Source organism: Oncorhynchus gorbuscha, linkage group LG15 (genome assembly GCF_021184085.1).
Source record: "Oncorhynchus gorbuscha isolate QuinsamMale2020 ecotype Even-year linkage group LG15, OgorEven_v1.0, whole genome shotgun sequence".
Taxonomy (NCBI): Eukaryota; Metazoa; Chordata; class Actinopteri; order Salmoniformes; family Salmonidae; genus Oncorhynchus; species Oncorhynchus gorbuscha.
This window is the reverse complement of record NC_060187.1, coordinates 39,220,407-39,247,257: the sequence shown is the minus strand read 5'-3', so window position 1 is coordinate 39,247,257 and position 26,851 is coordinate 39,220,407. Positions and strand designations below refer to the sequence as shown.

Genomic DNA, 26,851 nt, shown 5'->3' with positions numbered 1-26,851 from the left:
CCTAACCTGGTGTCTTAGCCTGGTGTCCTAGCCTGGTGTCCTAGCCTGGTGTCCTAGCCTGGTGTCCTAGCCTGGTGTCCTAGCCTGGTGTCCTAGCCTGGTGTCCTAGCCTTGGTGGGTCAACCACGCTGAAGCACGACAGACAGTGAGAGCAGGGTGAGGGCTCAGGACACCTGTCAGACTGAATCTGACACACAGGTCAGAAATGAGGAGAAGAGACATAGTCCAGAGACGAAGTGAGGACTGAGACAGAGGTTAAAGAGAAGGAGAGGACCATATGAAGGGCTACCACATTAGAACAGAGTTAGGTGTTCAGAATTAGCCATGTTGACAACTCTAACGTGAGGCAGAGCGTTAACATTTGAACAGAAATTAGTCTTCCAGTAGAATGCACCCACCGCAAAGGTAATTCGCTCTGGGCTGGATTAAACAAGTCTCTCTCTCTCTCTCTCTCTCTCTCTCTCTCTCTCTCTCTCTCTCTCTCTCTCTCTCTCTCTCTCTCTCTCTCTCTCTCTCTCTCTCTCTCTCTCTCTCTCTCTCTCTCTCTCTCTCTCTCTCTCTCTCTCTCTCTCTCTCTCTCTCTCTCTCTCTCTCTCTCTCTCTCTCTCTCTCTCTCTCTCTCTCTCTCTCTCTCTCTCTCTCTCTCTCTCTCTCTCTCTCTCTCTCTCTCTCTCTCTCTCTCTCTCTCTCTCTCTCTCTCTCTCTCTCTCTCTCTCTCTCTCTCTCTCTCTCTCTCTCTCTCTCTCTCTCTCTCTCTCTCTCTCTCTCTCTCTCTCTCTCTCTCTCTCTCTCTCTCTCTCTCCACACCGCTCCACCGCTCCACCCTGCCTCCCGCAGCCAGAGCCTGAACTAGACTAACCTGACAGATACTGAGTAGATTGGTGGGAGGAAGAGACAGGAGGGGGAGGAGAGGATATCTACCCCTTCTTTCGGGACTCATTTTGTTCATTTTTGTCCTCTCTGTTGAACCAAGCAGCTGCAGTGGGAGTGGGTCTTAAAGCTAGGTCTAATCCTAAGGCATGGAGAGCTCTCTCACTCCCTCTTTTCCTCACAATTTTTCTCTTTCCTTCTCTCCTTCTCACTCGCTCAGCCCTACAATGGCGCAGCCTGGTTCCCTGGGGAAGGGGGGGTCCCACTGAGCAAAGGAATTCAGCTAACAATTAGCCTAACACCCCCTTCTTAAGCCCTGCCCTTGGACAAAAAGGCATTGGCCCCTAGGCCTAACAAAGCTCTGCACTCAGCAGTCACCACCACCACAACCAGCCACGCTGCCACATCACAACCAAAACCAAACTAATCTAGCTAGCTCACTCGGCTGACTTGTCCTGCTATCTCCGATGGCTCGAAGCTCTTTATTCACCGGCACCTCCTACCTTCTCCTCCCCTCTCTCCACATGAACTTGCAGTGGAAAGGGTAAAGGCTCTCCGGAGATAGCAGCGCTATGTGACATTTTCATGAGGCTGTCTCAACCTGAGGTAATGTAACACAGACAGCAGACTGGGAAGGCACTAAGCAGTAAGCATAGGTTATTCCTGTAGGCCAATGGAAGCGGGTTTCTGCGAAGAGTTAAGCTGACAAGTCTTTCACCAGAACATTGTCTCAGGGAACGTCGTCTCAGGGTTTTACCGGAACACTTAGTCACCTGCCTTCCTCGCCAAGCATTCCACAGTCACACAGCCAGCCAACCAGACAGACAGCTTCCGTCCATACAGAAAAGCCCCAACTCATTAATTGGTAAGGAAGTTCGGCCGGTTGCCGGTCTGACTTCGAAAGGCATTTATTTTGCCTGTCTATTTTTCTAGTGACGGCACAAATGAATCTGTGGGCAGTTAGCAGACGGCCGGATATAAAAACAATGTTATGAATGGAGGCTTAGTGTGTATGTTGTTTTTTCATCCTCCCGCAGCGTTCCAAACACAATGCACATTCTTTCAGCGCTCACATTTCTGTATAAATCTATCTATTTAAAGTCTGAGTGGACACAGGCGACCATTGATGGTGAGCAGGCTTGGAAGAGACCAGAGAGAGATGGCTTTTACAGATGAGGCTAGTTTTGGACAGCGACGGAGGAAGCAGTGGGACGGTCCATTGACGGGAGAGACGGGGAGAATGGGACAAAGAAAGAGAGAATTAAAGCAGGGGATGACGGCTGAGTGGAGGAATGGGAGGGGGAGGAACGAGGGAAAGGGGCTTCCTGGGTTAAGAAAATAAGCTCTTATTATTTCAACTGTGCAGAACTTATTTTAAAAGGGCTCACTGGATACTGCAGAGTCCCCTGGACGTTGGGTGAACTTTTGGTCCATGCTTCGATGAAGTGCTCCATTCTATCGCAATGCCAAGTTACAATACATGTGCTGCTATCAGCCTTTGTCTACCATGGACAATGGAATTCATGTTTTTAATTCAAACAAAGAGTCCACATAAAACTTTAATCAGGGCCATTCAGAGATCCTCCCCGACTATCCAACTCTATTCAACATGCAACAAGAGCAGCTCATGGAAGAAAAGTTCAATTTCCTCTGGCAAGGTTTAAAAAAGCAGAGTGGGGACAATGTGCTTCCGCACAACGACTACCTGACACACGCCTGTGAATGTTATCCGTGGTGAGTATCTGTCCTAGCCTCTGTGTGGATGGGCAGTAATCCCTAGTCCAGCCCTCCGAGGGGTAAACCTATCCCCTCAGCACAGTGACAAAGACAAAGACAGGTCTACTTCTGCTGCTGGTGCTGCTGCTGCCTGACAAATCTGAACCTTATGGAATAAGGCTAGAGCAGAGCTGCTGCATTCCCATGGAGGGCCTGAATTCTCCCTCTCCTCCCCCTCATACTCCTCTCCTCCACCCTTCCAACCCCCACAAGAACCTCTCTGCCAACCTCTGTATTCCCTTTCTTTCTCTTTCCTTTTGAGCAAGGATATTGTCTTTTCGAGTCCGGCAACAAATGTGGGGATAATACTTTTTCTTTATTACCTTTATTTAACTGGGCAAGTCAGTTACGAACAAATTATTATTTACAATGGCGGCCTACCAGGAAACTGTGGGTTAACTGCTTGTTCAGGGGGAGAACGACAGATTTTTACCTTGTCAGCTCGGGGATTCAATCTAACAACCTTTCGGTTACTGGCCCAATGCTCTAACCACGAGGCTACCTGCCTCCCCAAACAGTATTTGTTAAACAGTTAAACAGTATTTGAATAGAAACACAACGGCAGAAACAAAGTTGCTGATGAATCCTCTTCTGGGCTCTACATCCTCTTCTGGGCTCTACATCCTCTTCTGGGCTCTACATCCTCTTCTGGGCTCTACATCCTCTTCTGGGCTCTACATCCTCTTCTGGGCTCTACATCCTCTTCTGGGCTCTACATCCTCTTCTGGGCTCTACATCCTCTTCTGGGCTCTACATCCTCTTCTGGGCTCTACATCCTCTTCTGGGCTCTACATCCTCTTCTGGGCTCTACAATATACCAGCGGCTCATCTAAATTCAAGCTCTTGACGACAGTCGTTTCAATGACTCTCATCCACAACAACAACAACTGCAGCAACATCAGTTGCTCTGCTGCACGGGGGCTCAAATACAGTGAAGGGCCTTGTGTGTGTGTGTGTGTGTGTGTGTGTGTGTGTGTGTGTGTGTGTGTGTGTGTGTGTGTGTGTGTGTGTGTGTGTGTGTGTGTGTGTGTGTGTGTGTGTGTGTGTGTGTGTGTGTGTGTGTGTGTGTGTGTGTGTGTGTGTGCGTGCGTGCGTGCGCGTGAGTGGATATCACTACTCACCAGGGGGCTTGCACATGCGGATCTGGCTCTGACACTGCACCAGCGGGTGGAGGGGGGGTGAGATGGGGCTGCTGGCAGGCACCGAGGTAGCTTTGGCAGAGATGCCGGCAATGCCAGCGGTGGTGGCTGGGGGTGAGGGAGGGGGTGAAGGCGATGGGGAGGCAGGTGAGGGCGAGCCACACTGCGTCTGGTAGCGGAGCTGGGTCAGGGAGGGGGGCACGCCCTGGTAGTGGCGCGTGGCACTCAGGAGGTCGTTGAGGATCTGCAGGATGGTGCCGATGTCTCGCCTGGGCCGCCCGGTGCCATCCTGACAGTTAGGATGCAAAGTGCCTAAGGGAGGGAAGGAGGGAGGGGAGAGACAGACAGACAGACAGACAGACAGACAGACAGACAGACAGACAGACAGACAGACAGACAGACAGACAGACAGACAGACAGACAGACAGACAGACAGAGAGAGAGACAGAGAGAGAGAGAGAGAGAGAGAGAGAGAGAGAGAGAGAGAGAGAGTGTTACAATGCCCCTCAGCTCCAGTCTAACCACATGTCACATCCCCAGACCAAGCCCAGTAAGACACAGTAGTAATCTGCGCCACTGACAGTGCTAAGCCATAGTCTGAGAGTTGGAGCCTTAGTCTTAGTGTAATGCTATTAGGCCTCACTCACCTGAAAAAGTCCCTGAGAAGACCCCAGGAGCGTGGTTGACGAAGCTTTCGATAATGGCACCTGGTTTGCGGGAGGAGGAGGAGGAGGAGGAGCGTGCTGAAGCACTGGTGCCGTTACTGGGGCTCTTAGCACTACAGTTCGCCTGTGGAGGAGAGGAGACAGTCTAACACTAGAGGCAAACCTTCAACACACCAACACTTTGCCTTCGGTGAGTGGTAATAAATATAAATCCACTCGACAGCAATTGTGATTAGTTCAATTATGACCGTAAGATGTATGTATGTAATACGGGGTCATATAAAACATGCTACTGAAATAGAAAAGTTCATCACAGTTTATGTTATTGAGTTGATGAGGCAGTGACTTGAAACTCGTAACAGCCATGTCGTGACAACCATGTCGTAACAGCCATGTCGTGACAACCATGTCGTAACAGCCACGTCGTGACAGCCATGTTGTGGCAGCCATGTCGTGACAACCATGTTGTGACAGCCATGTCGTGACAGCCATGTTGTGGCAGCCATGTTGTGGCAGCCATGTCGTGGCAACCATGTCGTGACAGCCAATGTCGTAACAACCATGTCGTGACAGTCATGTTGTGGCAGCCATGTCGTGACATGGACCCTAATATTAACCATGTTGGTCCACATATAGGGACATATTATGCGCTGAATAAACCTGAGCTGTGTCCTGAGAGCTCCTGTTACTGTCCCTGACATCAGACCGCGTCCCTGATCTTTTATTTGTCCTTTCTCTGCTCTGTGAACTGTGAAAGTAAAACTGTGAAAGTGAAAGTCTAACCCACAGGAGGAGGAGGAGGAGGAGGAAGAGCTAAGAGGGAGAGGAAGGGAGACGTTTCAGAGTGAAGAAGAAAAATGATCGTTTCCTTTATTCACTGTTCTATGTGGCCTCTCAAACTAAACTACACTAACCCACATCTGGTTTTGTTTCTGAAAACTCACAGAGTTGAATTCAGGCAAAGAAGAAAAAAAAACAAGTTGGTGGAAATCAACTGCCATTAAAAGACAGATAGATAGCCTAGCTCCAGGCTGCCATTAACAGACAGACAGATAGCCTAGCTCCAGGCTGCCATTAACAGACAGACAGATAGCCTAGCTCCAGGCTGCCATTGACAGACAGATAGATAGCCTAGCTCCAGGCTGCCATTAACAGACAGATAGATAGCCTAGCTCCAGGCTGCCATTAACAGACAGATAGATAGCCTAGCTCCAGGCTGCCATTAACAGACAGATAGATAGCCTAGCTCCAGGCTGCCATTAACAGACAGATAGATAGCCTAGCTCCAGGCTGCCATTAACAGACAGATAGATAGCTCCAGGCTGCCATTAACAGACAGATAGATAGCTAAGCTCTGGGCTACCATTAAAAGACAGATAGATAGCTAAGCTCTGGGCTACCATTAAAAGACAGATAGATAGCCTAGATCCAGGCTGCCATTAAAAGACAGATAGATAGCCTAGATCCAGGCTGCCATGAACAGACAGATAGATAGCCTAGCTCCAGGCTGCCATTAAAAGACAGATAGATAGCCTAGCTCCAGGCTGCCATTAACAGACAGATAGATAGCCTAGCTCCAGGCTGCCATTAAAAGACAGATAGATAGCCTAGCTCCAGGCTGCCATTAACAGACAGATAGATAGCCTAGCTCCAGGCTGCCATTAAAAGACAGATAGATAGCCTAGCTCCAGGCTGCCATTAAAAGACAGATAGATAGCCTAGCTCCAGGCTGCCATTAACAGACAGACAGATAGCCTAGCTCCAGGCTGCCATTAACAGACAGATAGATAGCCTAGCTCCAGGCTGCCATTAACAGACAGACAGATAGCCTAGCTCCAGGCTGCCATTAACAGACAGATAGATAGCCTAGCTCCAGGCTGCCATTAAAAGACAGATAGATAGCCTAGCTCCAGGCTGCCATTAAAAGACAGATAGATAGCCTAGCTCCAGGCTGCCATTAACAGACAGATAGATAGCCTAGCTCCAGGCTGCCATTAAAAGACAGATAGATAGCCTAGCTCCAGGCTGCCATTAACAGACAGATAGATAGCCTAGCTCCAGGCTGCCATTAAAAGACAGATAGATAGCCTAGCTCCAGGCTGCCATTAACAGACAGATAGATAGCCTAGCTCCAGGCTGCCATTAAAAGACAGATAGATAGCCTAGCTCCAGGCTGCCATTAACAGACAGATAGATAGCCTAGCTCCAGGCTGCCATTAAAAGACAGATAGATAGCCTAGCTCCAGGCTGCCATTAACAGACAGATAGATAGCCTAGCTCCAGGCTGCCATTAAAAGACAGATAGATAGCCTAGCTCCAGGCTGCCATTAACAGACAGATAGATAGCCTAGCTCCAGGCTGCCATTAAAAGACAGATAGATAGCCTAGCTCCAGGCTGCCATTAAAAGACAGATAGATAGCCTAGCTCCAGGCTGCCATTAACAGACAGACAGATAGCCTAGCTCCAGGCTGCCATTAACAGACAGATAGATAGCCTAGCTCCAGGCTGCCATTAACAGACAGACAGATAGCCTAGCTCCAGGCTGCCATTAACAGACAGATAGATAGCCTAGCTCCAGGCTGCCATTAAAAGACAGATAGATAGCCTAGCTCCAGGCTGCCATTAAAAGACAGATAGATAGCCTAGCTCCAGGCTGCCATTAACAGACAGATAGATAGCCTAGCTCCAGGCTGCCATTAAAAGACAGATAGATAGCCTAGCTCCAGGCTGCCATTAACAGACAGATAGATAGCCTAGCTCCAGGCTGCCATTAAAAGACAGATAGATAGCCTAGCTCCAGGCTGCCATTAAAAGACAGATAGATAGCCTAGCTCCAGGCTGCCATTAACAGACAGACAGATAGCCTAGCTCCAGGCTGCCATTAACAGACAGATAGATAGCCTAGCTCCAGGCTGCCATTAACAGACAGACAGATAGCCTAGCTCCAGGCTGCCATTAACAGACAGATAGATAGCCTAGCTCCAGGCTGCCATTAACAGACAGATAGATAGCCTAGCTCCAGGCTGCCATTAACAGACAGACAGATAGCCTAGCTCCAGGCTGCCATTAAAAGACAGATAGATAGCCTAGCTCCAGGCTGCCATTAACAGACAGATAGATAGCCTAGCTCCAGGCTGCCATTAAAAGACAGATAGATAGCCTAGCTCCAGGCTGCCATTAACAGACAGACAGATAGCCTAGCTCCAGGCTGCAGTAAGAGAGGCCTGCTTACCAACGAGGAGGCTGATGATCAACAAGACAAAAACCTACGCAGACTAACACATTAACTCCTCTCTCTCTTCCTTCAATCTCTATCTTTCATCCTTTCATCTTTCCTGCTGTGTTCTGGCCCTCCTTTGTGTAACCGTGGTACGCTGTGAGTAATACAGCATTAAGAATGCAGTGGTAGGTTGATTGGTAGGTAAGGGTCTTACCTCAGGGCAGGGGACTGCAGTGGGGGTGCTTTGGGGGACGGAGCCAGGGCTGGGGCTGGGTCGGCCCGGGAAGGGCTGGTGGGAGCGACTAAACATACTGCCGGGCAGCTGGGAGGGACGAGGAGCAGGAGGGGTGTTGCAGTGACTTGAAGAGAGGGAAGAGGAGGAGGGGTACATGGGAGGAGAGGGCTGGTGTGAGGGGGCAGGGGGGAAGGCTGCTGAGCTGGTGGAAGGCGGTGGCACTGGATGGGGCCGGGACAGGTGGGGGTGAGGATGAGAGTGGGATTGGGGGTGGGGATGTGGATGAGGGTGGTGGTGGTGCGGGGTGGGGACGCGGGGGTGATGCCCGCTTGGTGGACCCTCCAGATGCTCCTGTGGACTGTCCCATGGTGCCCTCTGCTCCCCCACGGGCAATGAGGTGCCTGTGCTGTAACTGCTGCCCTCCAGACTGCTGGGCTGCCAACTGCAGCTGAACAAACATCATGTGATCCCCCACTCGCAGCGCCAGGGTCAGAGGAGAGCGGCCAGACAGGAAGTCACTGACCTGGAGACAGGAAGAAGAGAAGAGAGTTGAGTCACCTAGTTCACAAACAACAAAAACATTATACATCGAATGCTAATGCCACGTACAGTACATTAATGCATACTAACTAAATATATACCAGTATACCACATATAGGTACATGTGCACATACTGACAAAAGAGAAGGTCTGTTAGCTCTTTATCATTTTTTTCGAGGCTTGGGGCTTTGTTAATGAGTTTAACAAAAGCACATGTATGGATATGTGAACAGAGAGACATAATAGTACATTGAGCTGCATTGAATTCCTCCTCAGAGAGGCTGGTGAAGCAGATACAACACACTATCCCATCTTGTAATTAATCACTGCCCTGAACACTGAAACACTGGGCTATTTACATTTGCTGGTTGGATGAAGGGAGCCTTTGGAAAACACACACGGACGGACGGACGCAGACACACACACACTCATGCCCCCCCCTCCCCCATCACCCACACTCTGTCCCTCCCACACACTCCTGTCCTAACTGTCCCTATAATCCAGAGTCTGAACATCGTTACCATTCACCAGACATACAAAGGCCACCCTTCCGTCTGGCCCCGGGCCTGAAAATTCAGACCTTCGAAACAGGAAGTCAGACCCACCCGCCCCGCAGCTCATAATACCCGATTGTTCGGGGGCCACGGCGGATCTGGAAGGGCTGCCCATCTTAGGAGCGCCGAGAACGGGCCCCGGAGCCAAGCATGGAGGCACTGACCCACTCACTCCAGGACACACACCACAGAGAGATGTGTCACCACTTGGACTGGAGGACACATTCGTCCCACACTGCTCCAACAATCTCCATGGTGTCTCACCCTCCCACACCCAGGGCCTTGTTACTGGTCTGGCCACTCATGGGGGGTTGTGGTGGTGATGATGGGAGAGCATTGAAGGGTCAGAGAGCTCCACTCACCACTCAGTACACTGAGGTAATGACGTCTCAGGTTCTCCCAAGTAGAAACAAGAGAACAATCAGGACAATGTGACACTTAGGTTCCGAAAAACTTCAACGCCCTGTGTGCATTCCTAAGAGAAAGAGGGAGGGACAGAGAGAGAGAGAGAGAGAGAGAGAGAGAGAGAGAGAGAGAGAGAGAGAGAGAGAGAGAGAGAGAGAGAGAGAGAGAGAGAGAGAGAGAGAGAGAGAGAGAGAGAGAGAGAGAGAGAGACAGAGCACAGAGCACAGAGAACAGAGGGAGCGCTCCCTCCAGACCCATAAGCCTTTGGGATGTGCTTGTGTGTGCTGACCTGTTTTTAACCCTCTGAATCACCAGGCTCTGCCCTCCATCATTTTCCCCTCTTTCTTTTGCTTATTTATTTTTCTATCGACCGCCGGCTCTCTGCAGCCACGGTGACCTTTGCACGTTGGTATTGACACACATTGGAGGAGAGGAGCGAGGGAGGGGGGAGGACAAAGGGGGTGGGGGGACGTCACCCAACACAACACCTCTTTCTCTCAGCATCTCACAATTAAGCAAAACGACTATTGAACTGCCATAGGAATATGAACCCAAGATTATTCACAAGTCCTAATCACATGCCATGTTAACACAGTGACTGACTATGATGGTGATGACGACTAAAATAAATACAAGCACTGAACCATTGTGGTGCTGTTCTTGGTAAGGGCAGGCACAGGAACAGGGGTGAGACGGTTCTAGGAAACTCCTCACACAAAGGTCACCTGTTAGTCAACCAAGGGGGACAGGCGAAAAGAGAGAGGGAAGAGAGGAGAGCGGGAGCGAACGGCAGGAGGGGTAGTTGATTGTGTCCCTCACTGACAGCTGTCAGGAGAATGACTAGGCAGTTTGCAAAACCCTGTCACACACACAAAAGAGAACAAAACACATACACACACACAAAGCCAAAGGCCTTGAGGGAGTCACAGAGCTGTGTTTGATTAGGGGTGGGGGGGTAGAGCGCAGAGATGGCAGTGTGCACGGGGGATGACACATCAGTGTGGCTGTGTTGAGAGAGAGGAGGGAGAGAGAGAGAGAGAGAGAGAGAGAGAGAGAGAGAGAGAGGGAGAGAGAGAGAGAGAGAGAGAGAGAGAGAGAGAGAGAGAGAGAGAGAGAGAGAGAGAGAGAGAGAGAGAGAGAGAGAGAGAGAGAGAGAGAGATGAATAGAGAGGCATTCCATCTCCGTTTAAAGACAAGTGTGGATTATTAAAAAACACACCAAAATGAGATAGATGATGCGTTCATACCGAGCTCCCAACGCTGCATGGCAAACCTCAAATTAGTCAGATACGCAAAACTCCCCTCTCCTGTTCTGTCTCTCTGTTTTTCTCCATCCCTCACTCCCTCACTCAGTCACTCCCTCACTCCCTCACTCCGTCACTCCCTCTGTACATGTGTCACTCCTGGCCCTGGTGTCTCACTGGTTGACTCATAAAGCCAATTCTGAAGTTCTCACCTAAACCCCATGACCCAGCCTGTGTTTCACACACGTAACACCGTGTGTGTGGAGACCTCCCCTCTTTAACCATCTGCTTACACACCGCCAACCGCCCACCACAATGTTCCCATTAGATCAAATGATAAATGATAAAGGCCACGAGCCCACATAAACAAATGCATTAAGTGACCTAAGAAATGGCAGGAGCTACAGAACTCTCAGCCTGCCCTTTAAACCTCTTACTCTCAGGTCTTTGTGGTCCCTGCCTTATTTTCCCCTCCAGAAATAAGTAAGGAACCCAAATAAGCCCCTGGGCTCAGAATTTCAGCCTGGGTCTGATTAGTCATTCTGCCCTCCTGGTAGATTGAAAGGGGAGGTCAGGGTGAGAAATGGGGCAGGCTGCATATAGGAGCCGAGGGTGGAGCCAGGGGTGGAGCCGGGGGTGGGGCCAGGGGTGGAGCCGGGGGTGGAGCCACGGGCTGTGAACTGGAACACCTGAAATAGGTCAGTCTCCTAAGAGATAGGAGGTAACACTAACAGCTACAGTCAGCGGCGTACATACTACAGGAGAGGATGTTGAAACCATAATGTAAAAACAGCTCAGATAGAGTTTCACTAACTGGTGGTTACGGCACATCCCTGTCCATACACGCCTTTCTGCTCTCTCGAGACAAGTCTGTGTGAGGTTGATGTCAGGGACGAAAAAAATAACTAAGCAGACAAAGAGCCTCCGTCAGAGTCTTAAGTCTTCAACCTCCACCTTCCTTCGTCCTTGGTGTCTTTACAAATTCCAAAGCCCTAGGAAGACAGCCACTCCAGTAGTGGGGGGTGGCAGTGAGCCTGCGTGACGTTGAGACAGACAGGAATGGCCGTTTCATTGTTCCTCTCACCCTGACTCAGCGAGAGTGGCATGTGGAAGCGAAGAGCGAGGACAAACCATAAGAACAAGGCGGGCGTTTGTCTGACAAAAGCGTCGTCTTGAACGGTATATTTCGTAAACGGTGCCGTGATAAGTCAATGACAGCCTATCTGTTAACTGGGTGTTTAAGACGATACAGAGACACCTGGTTCTGTTCAGATCAACATGACCTCCGTCTGCCATTTTGTTTTTGTTGTTGGGGTGTCATTTTGTGGAGCTGTAGCAGCAGGCTTCGGTTGCTATGCAGTGACAGGAGGATATGATAAGCGGAGACTGGGGAGGAGGGAGAGGGGATGGATGGGGGGGGGGGTGAGGGAGAAAGAGAGGATGTAGAGAAGGGGGGATGGGGGTAGGGTGTCAGAGAGGAGATGGTGATGAAATATTCAGTGAGAGTGTGACTCTGCCTCCTTTTCTCTTTTTTTCTCCAACTCTGCAGTTGACAGTTTTATTTATTGGGGTCCCTGTGGTTCAAGGAACTCATTTGCAGGCGTTCTTCCTTTGCACACTAAGCATACTGAGAGAGAGAAGGAGAGACAGATGAAAGGAGGGAGGGAGAGAGAGAGGGAGCTGGGAACAGGACTGAGCTGACATTCATGAACAACTGAGCAGCATTTGCGTCAGAGCCCAGAGAGGACAGGGATCTGTGGAAGGGTTCAAGCGAAGGAATCGCCCTTCTCCTTCAGCTGCATTATGGCTGAGTAGGTCCTGGTCAACCTATCAAACAGATAGGTGAAGGGGGGAAGAGGAGGTCACAAACCAGCTTATTAACCTGCCTATCGACCCAAATGTTTTGATCGCACTGGGAAACTATTGATACGCTCCTTGTGCAGACAGACACTGGGTAAAGATGCAATAACACGATTCTCAAAAGAGGAGAAAAAATCAATCATGCCACAAATCCTAAAAAGCAGGCCCCGTCTTCAAAGGACCCATCAATGGCTAACCCATCAAAACATAAAGCGAAGAGGGTGAATGAGTTACAGTGAACCAGCTGGCTATCAGCGAATTTGCCCAGCTGGGTGAAAAAAAAGAGACAGAATGGTAAAGTTCATAATGATAAGGTTCTTGGTTCCAAACCCCCCCCCAATCCCTCCAACCCTCCGGCCCTCTACATTACCTCTGCTTGCAGCCAAGCACAATGGCTTTGAAGGTTCTAAGGCAACAGAGGCAAAGCAATCCAGTCTATTCGCTCGCCTTGCCGTATTACACCTCCTGCTGCTATCGCGGGTGCATCCCTCTCTCATACACACTCTCCATTCTCTAGGAGATCAAAGATGGTGCAACACCAATGCACAAGGTCTTTGATTCCAACTGAATGAATACGTTCTGACTAGTCTCTGCGATAAGGGTGGCGGGGGAGAGAGAACGAGGGCCAGGCTTAACCACATGCTGGCTCTACAACAGGACACAACATTGAAAGGAACGTAGATGAATAAAACAACATTTGGAGTAGATCCCCATTCATTATTATTCGGCATCGCTGAGATGCGGCAGCCGGTAGAGTTTGCGTGTACTATTTACACAGAGGGAGTACAAAACGAAAGCTATACGCGATGCCATCATAGCAAATAAACATGACAATTACACTAGGTCCAACGGGTCTCAACCCATCTGATTTAGAATGAGTACATCAGAGGGCCGGGCCGATCGTGACATAGTCCGCAGGCTTGATGCCTTTGACCGGCGGTGAGAAACAACACCTCCTGTACAGTTGTGTTGTGCTAATTACCTACATGTGACATTGGGCTATTTTTTCTATCTGTTGTGATATTCCTGGCTTCCACCGCCTCCCACACGCTAGCCCAGTAAGTCGCGATCATCATGCTGCAGGGGCACTTGAAGCGCAAAGGAGGCCAGCGGATGAAGAACAATGACGGTCACGACACAATACAGACTTTATTTTCGCTGGACACACACGCACGCACTCACACAATCTTTGTCGCTCTCTCTCAAACACAAACACAAACACACAGAAACAATAGGACAAAGACCATATCTGCAAATCCATCTCCCCCGTTTCTCAAACACACCTTGGCACCCCTCCTGTATGTGCCCGGCTGTATCAGAAAGAGATGACAAAGGTGCAGAAACAGTCCACCGGATTAATGCGCTCCCAGGCTATAGGATTTATAGGTCACAGAAACAAATAGTTCCTCTATTCACTATTGTCTTTCAGTCTTATAATATACAATTCGATTTACACATTCTGCTCCGAAATGATTTATTTATGGAGCCAATTACGAGAAGGCCTGTATACAAAAGCTTTGATTTGACACAGGGAGACAGCAGGCCGGTTTTATAGATGGGGAGATGCTCTTATATTGACATGGCAAGTCAGTCATTTTTCAATTCTTTCCACTCCCAAATCCTCAATACAATTAAAGAACAATGATTTCCAGTAGTGTCTGACTGGCTGATTAACTACCATCTTGATGAGGTGGGTATAGAGCAGGGGTCTGGAAAAAGACACATGTTGACCAATTGCTTTGAGCAGTGTGCTAGGCACACAGGCACGGACAGGCACACACACACACACACGCACACACACACACAGTTTATGATGTACTTCTAACACATGAACAGTATACCTTATCTAGAAAAGAACTTGGACCATCTGACTATAAGGTGGAGGTGCATGAACGGACCATATAGTTATAGCCCTTTGACAAGACAAGGCCTTATCGGAGCTCCATCACCAGCACTCAGAACACTTCTCTACTCCTCTACCTCAGAGGTGACCTTTTCTCCTCTCCCCCTCCCTCCCTCCCTCTGCTCATCTCCTCATCTTTGAGTCACGCCTGTCCTTCCAAACATCCTCCCTCCGTGGCTCAGAACAACCTGTACACAACACGCCACAACGCCCTAAAACAAATCGCCGTGACTCACCAAGGCCACCTATGGCTCCCGCCTTTCCGTCCCACATCCCCCCTGCCTGGCCTGGCCCACCAAGCTCCCTGGAGGAGGGGAGCTGGTGGAAATGATGAGAGGGGTGACCCAGAGGTGATCCTCCACATAATGTTAGATCCCACTATTAGCATCTATCGGTTTTCAGACACAATGACAATTCTGAATCTTTTTCAGAGCCCAGCGGAGGCTGGTGGAGGAGGGTGTTGGGAGACAGAGGGACGGAAGAGAGAAAAGGTACAGCAGAAATGTAACAACGTACTCCTCAGGGACCTGGCCAACATACAGCCTCCCCAAAGACAAGCTGTGTTCTTACTCCAGGAAAATATGTCAATCTCCTCCTCCCTGCCATCCTCCCTCTATCCTTCCTGCCATCCTCCCTGCCATCCTCCCTCTATCCTTCCAGCTGGGCTATACATTGATTTTCAAACGGCATCATAGCACAGTTTTACTTCATTGGCTCCAGCCTACATGAAAAACAGAGTCATCGGGGAGACCTTAACCTAAGGCTTGACTCTCAGTCATTGTTTTTGTATTGGAGGGTTGGTCAGCTTGGCAGGTTCTGTGGACTGGAATGGGGTTTATTCTTTAAAATGTGGAACAAAGGGAGATGTGGGGGAAGGGGAGGGCAGTGCATGGGGGATGGTTAGGTTAAGTGGCAGTAACAGTTGACGATGCTGATTATACTCAACCACGGTAAGCATCCCTCTTCCTCTCCCTAGATAGCTATCATATTTCTCACAAACAGACCAGTAGCTACATCGCTCTGAGTCCAAGCTCGAAGGGGGCTTTCATTCTTCCATCAACAGAAGCAAGCCTCTTAAATACAGCCTGCTGCACAGACATACACTCTCTCAGGCTCAACCTAAACCTATCTCTGGCAGACAGAGGGAGAAAACCAGCCCAGTCTTGATGGACTGTCAGGAGGTGGTGGCTTAATGCAGATTAGATGTCAGGAGAAATTTTTCCTGGGAAAGCCAAGAAGACGAATTAAGGGAGTCAGTGCCCTTGATAGAGGCCAGCCTATTCTGTCACCGTCTGAATATAGCAGGAGCCTACTGGAACCAGCGGGCAGGCATTAGGTAGAGAACAAAACTTGTAAACCACAGCACATTCAAATGATAGGGCTATGGACGAGTTGTTAAACAGAAAGGAGAGAGAGAGAGAGAGAGAGAGAGAGAGAGAGAGAGAGAGAGAGAGAGAGAGAGAGAGAGAGAGAGAGAGAGAGAGAGAGAGAGAGAGAGAGAGAGAGAGAGAGAGAGAGAGAGAGAGAGAGAGAGAGAGAGAGAGAGAGAGAGAAAAAAGGTCCTCCCTTTCCATGAAACACTTTCCCTCTCGCTCTACGGAAGTCCGAAATAGATCTCTCCCTGGAAGCCACCTGGCTGGGCAGGTTGTGGCATACTCCTCTGAATCCCAGTATGAAGCAAGAGAATACTGGAAGCCGTTATCAGCTGGGCTTCTATGAACACACTGAACTTCCTGGTACAAAACCTGATCTCCAATACCGACCAGACTACACATAGTTGGGGGGAGGGAAGAGTGCGACATAGGGGGACGTTTAACCTACCACTTTTCCTAATGTTACTAGCCAGCAACTAGCCACAACATCTTATCCCTATGGCTATTTTTGGGATCGTAGGGGTATCTGTTAACCTATCAGACACATTTAAGAGCTCAGTGCATTGATTGATTTTTGATAGCCTCCAAGTTGGAGGAGGAAATGAATAGGAAAGCTCTTGTGTTCCTATTTTCTAATCTTACCCGGTATCTGTAATCTCTCCCCAATCTATATCTTCCCATTCCGCCTCATGAATTATGAAGTGGGAATCAATTCTCCTAGATAAAAAAAAACCACATTCAATCTGTTTCATACGGGTTTCTTCCTTTACTAAACTTTCATTGTTGGCTGTGCATATGAGCACATTGAATGACTCACGAAGGAGACATGAATATTTCCACCATCTCACGTTCTTACAGTAAAGTCTTGAGAAACAAAGGGCAGGCTTGATGAAGAAGGAAGTCCTACCAAAGTGACTCATAATGACTGTAGGGCCTAACTACTGTACATGCCCTTTCCTGCTGCTTGCCTGCCCCGTGAGGGGAGGAGAGCCGAGGCGAGGGCAAAAGGTCTTGACTACAGAGCTGTGGAAAGTCAGGGCACAGACTGTTTGATGTTGGCACTGTTGAATTATGGGAAAGCCTTTGCCTAGTGGAAACAGTCAGTGTTGGCCACCCGGCAAAGTCGTAGCGCATTATGATAAAGGCTTCCAGCCCAACCAACCCCCCCCCCCACACACACACACACACACACACACACTCACTCATCTGTCGTCACCGTTGTGCTGTGCGCAGGCAGGCGAGGCGCTGAGATCACACACACAATAAAGCCAGGATTTCCAGTGTAAAAATATCAGCGGGAGAGAAGCCACACTGAGGTTTTGACATGTGTTTAATGTTTTTGACTTCACCAGCAGCCCTGCTGGAAGGCTTTATGTTCTCAATCTTTATCATCGTGATGTTACTTGAGAAAACTTGCTACTTCAATGTCACACAAAACCTCAAAATATAGGTGTGCAACCAGTCCATTTTATTGAGGTCGTATCTAACATTGGTGACATATTTTTTACTGCAACTATTACGTGCATCACGGAGACACAGCACACCTTGAGTCAGTCAGCTGCTGAGACGATACGTCACCGCTGTCTCTCTCTCTCTCTCTCTCTCTCTCTGAGGTTGAGGAGGTGAGGTGAGATCAGATCTCATCACTTTACATTCAGTATTGATCATATCAGTGACTCAGACCAAACCAGTGACTCATAGTCATGCTGTATTTCAACAGTTCCAGAGAGGTACATAGAGTTCTTGGCCACTTTGTTCTCGTGCATACATTCTATGCTTCCAGGAACGATAGGCTAATATTGATTGAAATGCCTATCTGTCAATTGAATCTCTGTTTATGAGTTTAGTGTATAGATGTGTTGGCTTCCTGGAAACATCTCTCTGAGTCTCTGTGGTGAGAGGAGAGCCAGAAGGGAGAGCCAGTCAGGGCTTTGCACAAAGAGGGGGAGAGGGAGGGGGGGTGACTTCACTCTCAATCAGGCCCATGTTGGGTGGGGTTTGCTTGGGCTTGCTTGTTTAAGAGGCTAAGATTACACATGGGAAGAGTCTGGTGTAGCAGCAGCCTGTCTCATATATGAGGTCTTCTCTATACTGCTCCAGCTTCACATGCAAACAGGTCTCATGCACTTTAAAACACACTGCTTCTTTTCAGGGGCAATCCGTTTAGGTTAAACCAGCGGTATGTCAAAGCACTTCTGAAATCATTAGATGATCTTCAACGCAGGGCTACTCAACGCTCTTCTCGTGAAGGTCCCTTAAATACCCTTATTTGAGAGAGTTCTTACCTGAGTTTCTGTTAAACTCTCCAAAGCTTGCATCACTGATTGTTCTGGTCTTGATGCTTGAGACTTCAAAGAAAGAAGAAGAAGAACGACATTATTTACTGGTAAGCCTTGGTAGACAAAGGAGAAAGGCTGAGCTTTGTGCATTCAAAGATGACTGAGAGGAGATCAACACAGACTTAATTACCTACATTAATCTGTCTGATGCTATTAACATGTATTATCTTGAACCCAAACAACCCCCCAGGGCGTTTAGCAAAACACACACAGATGAGGTGTATAATTATCCTTACCATTAAGCCTGCTTCAACTGTAGGTACAAGGGTTAACTTGCTCCCATCAGAGATCCCTAGGTCCTGGAGTTTTCCTGAACTCAAACGCCTGAGGGGGAGAAATAAATAACCATATTAGTTTACAGTCAAACTGGCATTTGAACTGATTAACTGACATGACTCTATTCACATTTCAGAAGTGCCAACCTTTGTGCAGTTAGGTGAGTCTTCAACATGTATTTAGAAAAACAACCTGTACGAAAGTCTGCTTGACGGAGAGCCGGCATATTGATCCGCTGTCATACACTATTTCAATTTCAAGTAGTGGGGCTTGACAACTGTTAACAGTGGATATTTGACCCCACTGCCATTGCCTGAAGGAGAGGACTATTTTCTCTCATGATGCTGGACAGGAGGTTATGACAACTTCTTGGAGGACAACAAAATCTGATAGTTGAGGGTTATGAACTCTCCATAAACATTGCATGTTCCATTTGAAATGATGAATAATGTGTGTTTATTCACATGAAATAGACCTAAGCGTTTGCATTTGTAGAAAATCTTTCAATTAACAGCCTACTATTTGACTTCCCTAAAAAAAGCATAGTTTGGTCCATTCATGTTCACTACTGGAGAACCATGAGCATGCAATGCCCTACTCATCATTGGCTGGAGACAGGTTTATGTGTTTTCTCCGATGACAGTGACCGGAAAGACTTTCCAACACATTGAAATGGTATGTAACCATAGGGTGATCATTTGCATTTGAAATGTTTGGACATAACAGGGCATTTGTTTCTGCACAATGCATTTTTGTACAACTAACGCGCGTTTAGGAACACTTGTAGGCCTAGGCCTATTTACTGAACAGCCATGTCATTTGTCATTCTGAATGGTCGTTTTTGAGGACCTCATCATGTCAAAAAAAGAGGCGGAAAAAACGCGAGGCAAGCGGAAGCGGAAGCGTTGTGAGAAGCCTACTGTACAGTAAGTACAGTGTGAACTAAAAGTCACACCTCCAGCTGGAGAAAGGCAGTCAGCAGCGCATAACGTATATTTGGAGAGAGGATTTTAAAAATGTTCTCGGTTTTAAGGCCTGATGTGATTTGGAGGCGATTACACCGGGAGACATGGGACGGGTGTTATTTAAAAGCACACAAAAAAACAACAATTCGACTGGTTGATTTGAAAGTACAAAGATACCTTTAACATACCAACTCCCCTCCCCTCCATTGTCATTTAACGCACGAAAATCAGACTCAATTGAAAACCAGCAAATATTACAATTTCCGTTTGCTTTAAATAAAACAATAATTACAGTGCAGATAAATTGTAGATTGTGACGCGTTGTTAAACTATCCCCATTGTTCTCGAGTGCTCCCCTATTCAAAATGGCAAATACGTGTTCTCCCAATTTTCTCCAGGGGAGTTCCTTGTAATAAAACGTGAGCATAAACCAGTGCATATGCGTTCCCTGGTGTGAGAGGAGATTGTAGAAAGCTGGGTGTAACCATAGATCATGAAAGAGGAGGAATTAAAGAGATTCCTTGTGCTTCGCCCACATCTAATCTTCCCATAACCCCAACAATGGAATAAATGCAATTGTGCACCCCACTTACATATGGCATCAATTCGATTCTAAACCCAAAGCCTCTAAATAATTGTGTATTTAATTAAGACCAAATCCTATGTTCAGACAAACGGCAGCTGGATAAATAAAGTAAACATGCACTGTATGCATTTCGTTCAGCTGTTAATCATTTGTATAATATATTTAATCATTAATGGAATGGTATGTATAATGAACGCTGAAGGAGGCAATGCAATGTGCCCCACGACTCCCTCACACATACTGCTTCAAACCTTGACTGACAAATGTGCGTCTCCCATGCGCAATTCGATACTTGCCGCACTGGCCGGCTTTAATGGGCAATAGCTGCTTAGCTTGAATACAGTGCTGCTGACATGACACCTATGCCATTCTTGATCTACACAATGTGTTACAGTTTAAATAAGTGCAAAATATAGACATCAATAGAAATCCGTGATTTGTACAGAGCAAATGTGTGTACAATGTAGTCTACTATATCATGTATGCACATAACATTTGACCGTAGGATATGCTGATGTTTATAGATGTACTCACGTTTCTTTATGTAGAAGGGTGAGTCTTTCTTTTGGTACTTTGAGTCTCTGAGAAAGCTTTCTCTTCAGTCCTTCCACAGTCTCCTCCAGGGGAAGAGAGAGCTCGAAGCGTGTGCCGGTTGTGGAATGGATGTACAAATTCATGGAGGGTTCACTCGGGACGGCCTCGCAAGACGGAGCCCCGCGGCTGGTGCAGCTCCGGGCGCTAGGATGTTGGTCCATTCGATAGCTTGTGGTCAGGGGGGAGACAAGGCGAGTGGAGCGGGGTTGGGGAGAAAGAGCAGACCCTTTACACAGTGTCCCTTGTTTTCAGAGAGAGAAACTGCTTGCATTCAAAAGACAGAAATATAATCTCTCTCCCGGTGTCTTTCTGTCACTGTATACCGAGTCTGAATAAACCCGTTTTCCCTCTTCTGATTATATAATGAGAATATTCCCCGAACGAGTCTAATAGAGAAATACTTTGTTTCGCTTTTCTTGTGAATGCGGCTTGCTCAAGAGATGTTCCAACTTCCACTCCAAATGTTCCAGATTTTTAAATGCTACAGAGGTGGATGAATGCCAGGCAGCTATACTAGCATCACGGGAATATGCCAAGGACCATCAATTAGAACTATTGCCTTTCTGAGAGAAAATGCGCAATATAGGCTATACCTCTCTGTCCTTATTGTTTTAAATGAATGGGACTGAAAACTGCCTTTGAAGCCAAATACAAGACCTACAGAAAGCATAAGCCTCATAAGATGAATACAGTAAAGCTCTCTGCTGCGCACCCATGCCCACCGCAGCTCCAATGAAAAATCGACACTGAGCATTGTCACAAAGTAGCTCACTTCCACCACGACAAAAACACGCCTACAGTCCGCAGACATTCTACCCAATCACAAGAGAAGTCCTTTAGGACGCTGTTGATCTAAACCAATGGCAAAAGTAGATTCACACCCACGTGGAGGACAGATGTCTCGTTTTTTCTCTTCCACACCATTTTGATCACAAAAACCAATCGGTTTGAAGGGGGCTAGGCCTTGGAGCGTCACGCAATAATACGATAGTTCCAGCCCACTCAGGCAATTTTAGGCCATTCATAATATATTACAATCACAACATATAGCCCTATAAGTGGTGGAATTTCAAATCCTAAACTAAAGGCTGCTGTAATGAAAACAAGCTATGTAATATTCTTACATAGATGCTTTATGTGGGTAAAATGTAAATGTAGGATGATGTTTTATTATAGGTTATGCAGACTACAATGGCCGCAATGAATGTAGATTGCCACATTGTCCATATCCTATAACTATGTTATGTATATTCAATGTTGCGCAATCTCAAATTTCACATGTTGGCTTTCATCGTCATCATTTATAGTACAGTGCTGACGTCATTTCCTTCCTTCTAACCTGCTGCATCCAAATCCATTAGGAGGTAATCGCGCGCGGAATGCAAATAACACAATAAACCGGGTATTCTCTTCAGGAAGCGCGGTTCGGCATCAGATCTTTGGGATATTCTCGGGAAGGAATATGGACACTGGTGGCAAACAGGGCTCGGCTCCTACGTCATGCATTCCCTACAATCAGTTTTACAAGAAAAAGAGCCCATGTTTGCTACTCAGATCCACCGGATATTCCGTGCGTAGGCCTACAGGTAATTGCGCATTGCCATCTGGTTAGAAACTATCCATATGTTTATCCACTGGACTTCTCTGAAAGCCCCATACCCTTCTTTCTGCAACATAAACTCACATACCATACTTGGGCGACAGTTATGCGTGTCAACTGCTAAATATCACAGACATCAGGTTACTTCAGAGAAGTGCTTTCTCAATTTTTCCTCCTGGAAAATCTCACTGGCTTGGGCTACATGGCCATAAGAGCTACAAGAGAGAATGTTTACACCGGCCACCACTGTACCTTAACCTATGTACAGTAAAGGGAGAAATATGTATATGTGTATTCTATGTAGGGCAAATATCGACAAAGGGCGCTGAATAAAACCAGATACTCGCTCGCCCTCCAGTGGTCAATGTGGGCACTTTGTGAGGCTGATTTGACAGGTGAATCCCGACCCTGTTGACCCCTAGGACCTAGGCGGTCTTCACACCTGTTGTAACAGGTTTTTGGCACTATAATCTGGTTAGAACATCGAATCCACAAGAACTTAATCTTGTTTTCAGGAAAGGCAAGTGTGTTTAGGGAAGACAAGAAGGAATCAATGTTGAAGCACACATTGCCTATTGTTGCAGGTGTTTTTAAAACAAATTTGTCATTTATTTAACTAGGCAAGTCAGTTAAGAACAAATTCTTATTTTCAATGACAGCCTAGGAACAGTTGGTTAACTGCCTTGTTTAGGGGCAGAACAACAGATTTAAAAATAAATATATACATTTTTTTTTTTTACATTGTCAGCTCAGGGATTTGATCTGGCAACCTTTCAGTTACTAGTCCAACGCTCTAACCACTAGGCTACCTGCCGCCCCATGACAATAGAAGTAAGCTAGCCTACCGATAATGACCCTCTGAGTATAGGTACAGCTGACAGAGTCGGTGTGGCCTAATGATATCATATCACAGACTGCGCTTGATGTCTATAAAGAGAGATAGGCTGTATTGCTTATATTGACATTACGGGTGCTGTCATCAGCTATCCTATAGGTCAGGGATAAACCACCCCTGTTATTGTCTGCAGATGGCAGCTAGCATCAGTGGACACATCAATTGAGTCTTGAATAGCCTAAATGTAGTTGTACAATATTGAAACTCTTAAAAGTTGGCAAAAACAACAGTGAAATGTGATGCATGTAGCCTAAAACAAACCCGAACTGTGACGCAATGCCGGCTATTCGTTTCAGTTAATGTCTACGTGCCTCAGGTGGCCTTTTATAACGTTACAAAAAAAATGGTTTTGCTTATACATTTCCAAAGGTAACTTACCTCCAATGTGAGGTAAGAAACATGAACAAAGCCATTCCCCACACCTGTTTCAGTATAAATCTGACGGGGCTGGAGAAATATAACCAATCTCAAATTCATAAACAGAGCTCTGGATGCAAGGACTGACCATCCATGTCACAGTTATAGTTTGAACCATGTTCTGAAGCTATATTGTGTTTGTTTACAGTTACTGTCTTTATTTGGGGTTCTGATGAGGTTGGACAGTTGAACTGAGCTTATGAGGCATTTATTTATAAGTTGTATTCCTCAAGAATCAATGTGTACACATTAATTTACAAGTCCAAAAATGAATGTAGCAACTGCAGATTGCCGCTTTGAGTCAAAGTTATTAAAACTATAGAATCATCGTTTACCACATTATACAAATGATGAATTATTATATAGGTTTGACATGATTCCAAAGTCGGAATGGAACTTACCAATTACTGTGGCGAGAACTTGAAAGCTTTTGTTTTTCAAACACGTTTCCCCAGATTTGGCATGTAAATCTTCCCACACTGAGAAACACAGGTATGTCCAGTTAGCATCCACTGTGACAGTAAGTTCTCAGACAAATCTGCGAGTCTTCACTGTAGTAAGGACCACTCTGTAGCCTATTCCTCTTGCTCACCACTTGAGTGTCTTAAAACTTCCGTGTGATGTTTGCGCTTCGGTGTCTTTTGTACTACAAGCACAATTCGGAAGATGAGGGACCTCTTGTCCTAGCCCTCTAGGTCTCGGATATGGGTGGAGAGTAATGGTTCTTGATATGTCAGCATGTGATTTAAGGTAGCCACGGAATTCCTCCTCACATGCGAGTTCCTTTCCAAGACCTGCTGCCTGATTCGTTCTCCACTATCGGAAAGAATGTGCTTTGCACAAAGGTTTAAATCGCTTCACGGGATTGGTAGGGTCTCTGTGGGAGTGCCTCTACGGTAGTCTAAACAAAGGTAAGAACTTTAACCCCTCTCAGGACAAGGTCCTTATAAATCATATTCAACTGACTTACGACCTTAACAAAAAGGTCTTTTTTTTTTTAACAAAAAAGATTTCAGGGGTGTAACCTTCCACTGACGACAAGAAAGAAAACAGTCAAAGAAGAAAGAATCTCTTGGCAACCAGTGTAGGAAAACACAGTGCATGGTTACAAACTCACCTGAATACAAAATAAACAAAAGTTATTTCAGCAAATGACCAGTTCTGCAGGTGATAATATACCTGGCAATCATCAAACAATGGCAATCCTATACCAGGAATCGGATTTTGACACAGTCATTACACATTCAATATACATGAATACAAGTCCCTCGTTGTTCATGTGGTACGTGGAGATGTCAGTTTGTGTGCAGACTTGTCAATAAACCTTTAAATGAAGCCCATCAGTAGATTTGATGCAGTAAGTTGCAGTGTAGTCAGTATATGGTAGGCTAAAAAGGTATTGTTGTTCATTCATGTGTTGTTTCAGTATCAAATCCAATCCAATCAAACTTTATTTAAAGTGTAGGCCTATATAATATCGCAACACACTTCACATTAAAACAATAAAGTATTGGAGCACACTGTACAAAAATGCCAATGTTGTTTAAAACACAGTTGTGTGATTCAATATACCTGATGCGCCTTATTTTCTTAAAAACAGGGTGTTGTTATTATGCTCACTAGTCTTGTTGAGGCAAGTGAGGCCAAAGCATTTTAATGATGAACCTGTACCCACAGGCGTAGACGCTGGTGGGATGACTCTGAGGGAGTCACAGTCCCAAACATCACGACTCAGTCACATCACAACATGCTGAGTAAGCCTCTTCCCAGCCCAGAGAGAGAAGGAGGGGTGGGGGGAATCGGGGGAAGGGGGACTGAGAGAGAGAGGGGAGGATGAGAATCAAGCACCACTGTCTGTTGCACTGTAAAATAAAATCTAGCTGTTTCAACTAATTATTAAGAAGTAACTGCTTACACAGCCTTTTTTTTGTTTACTCAACTTTTCAGTCCAAGTGTTACCTGAACAAACCAAAACATAGTTGTCCCAAACCTAGCTCCAACAACATAGCTAAGGCAGTAGGAAGCTCACTCATCCATTTATACACAGATGATACAGTCTTATACTCAGCTGACCCCTCCCCGAATTTTGTGTTCAATGCTCTACAACAAAGCTTTCTTAGTCTCCAACAAGCTTTCTCTACCCTTAACCTTGCTCTGAACACCTTCAAAACAAAGATCATGTGGTTCGGTAAGAAGAATGGCCCTCTCCCCAAAGGTCTTCTCATTGGACCCTATGATCACTCGGCTACACAGCTGACACCTGCTGAACTATTCATTAACACAGCACTTCATTTTGTTTATCTGTCGGCCCCAGCCTCAAACTCAAGCCCTGTGTGTAGCTTACTGACCCTCTCAGCTAGAGGTCGACCGATTAATCGGAATGGCCGATTTCAAGTTTTCATAACAATCGGAAATCGGTATTTTTGGACACCGATTTGGCAGAATATTTTTGTTGTTGTTTACACCTTTATTTAACTAGGCAAGTCAGTTAAGAACACATTCTTATTTTCAATGACGGCCCAGGAACGGAGGGTTAACTGCCTTTTTCAGGGGCAGAATGACAGATTTTTACCTTGTAAGCTCGGGGATTCAATCTTGCAACCTTACAGTTAACTAGACCAACGCTCTAACCACCTGATTACATTGCACTCCACGAGGAGACTGCCTGTTACACGATTGCAGTAAGAAGCAAAGGTAGGTTGCTAGCTAGCATTAAACTTATCTTATAAAAAACAATCAATCAATCATAATCACTAGTTAACTACACATGGTTGATGATATTACTAGTTTATCTAGCGTGTCCTGTGTTGCATATAATCGATGCGGTGTGTATTCGCGAAAAAGGACTGTCGTTGCTCCAACATGTACCTAACCATAAACATCAATGCCTTTCTTAAAATCAATACACAAGTATATATTTTTAAACCTGCATACTTAGTTAATATTGCCTGCAAACCTGGCTCCTTGCGAACTCTGTGAAGACTATTTCTTCCTAACAAAGACAGCCAACTTCACCAAATGGGGGATGATTTAACAAAAGCGCATTTGCGAAAAAAGCACAATCGTTGCACGACTGTACCTAACCATAAACATCAATGCCTTTCTTAAAATCAATCCACAGAAGTATATATTTTTAAACCTGCATATTTTGCTAAAATAAATCCAGGTTGGCAGGCAATATTAACCAGGTGAAATTGTGTCACTTCTCTTGCGTTCATTGCACACAGAGTCAGTGTATATGCAACAGTTCGGGCCGCCTAATTTGTCCGAATTTTACGTAATTACGACATAACATTGAAGGTTGTGCAATGTAACAGGAATATTTAGACTTATGGACGCCACCCCTTAGATAAAATACGGAACAGTTCTGTATTTCACTGAAAGAATAAACGTC

The 26,851-nt window shown here is 46.5% G+C and overlaps 1 protein-coding gene across 1 annotated transcript in view; it reads right to left on the bottom strand.

Annotated features, from left to right (window-relative positions):
* Positions 1-24,071, bottom strand: part of midn (midnolin) — a 33,691-nt gene extending 9,620 nt beyond the window's left edge. Inside the window, 9 exon segments of the mRNA XM_046301145.1 lie at positions 3,768-4,097; positions 4,433-4,574; positions 7,886-8,227; positions 8,229-8,429; positions 18,071-18,133; positions 18,361-18,448; positions 20,486-20,713; positions 23,859-23,936; positions 24,050-24,071. Coding sequence (XP_046157101.1) covers positions 3,768-4,097; positions 4,433-4,574; positions 7,886-8,227; positions 8,229-8,429; positions 18,071-18,133; positions 18,361-18,448; positions 20,486-20,706 — 1,387 coding nt within the window. The 5' untranslated portion in view covers positions 20,707-20,713; positions 23,859-23,936; positions 24,050-24,071.
* Between the last annotated feature and the right edge of the window lie 2,780 nt (positions 24,072-26,851).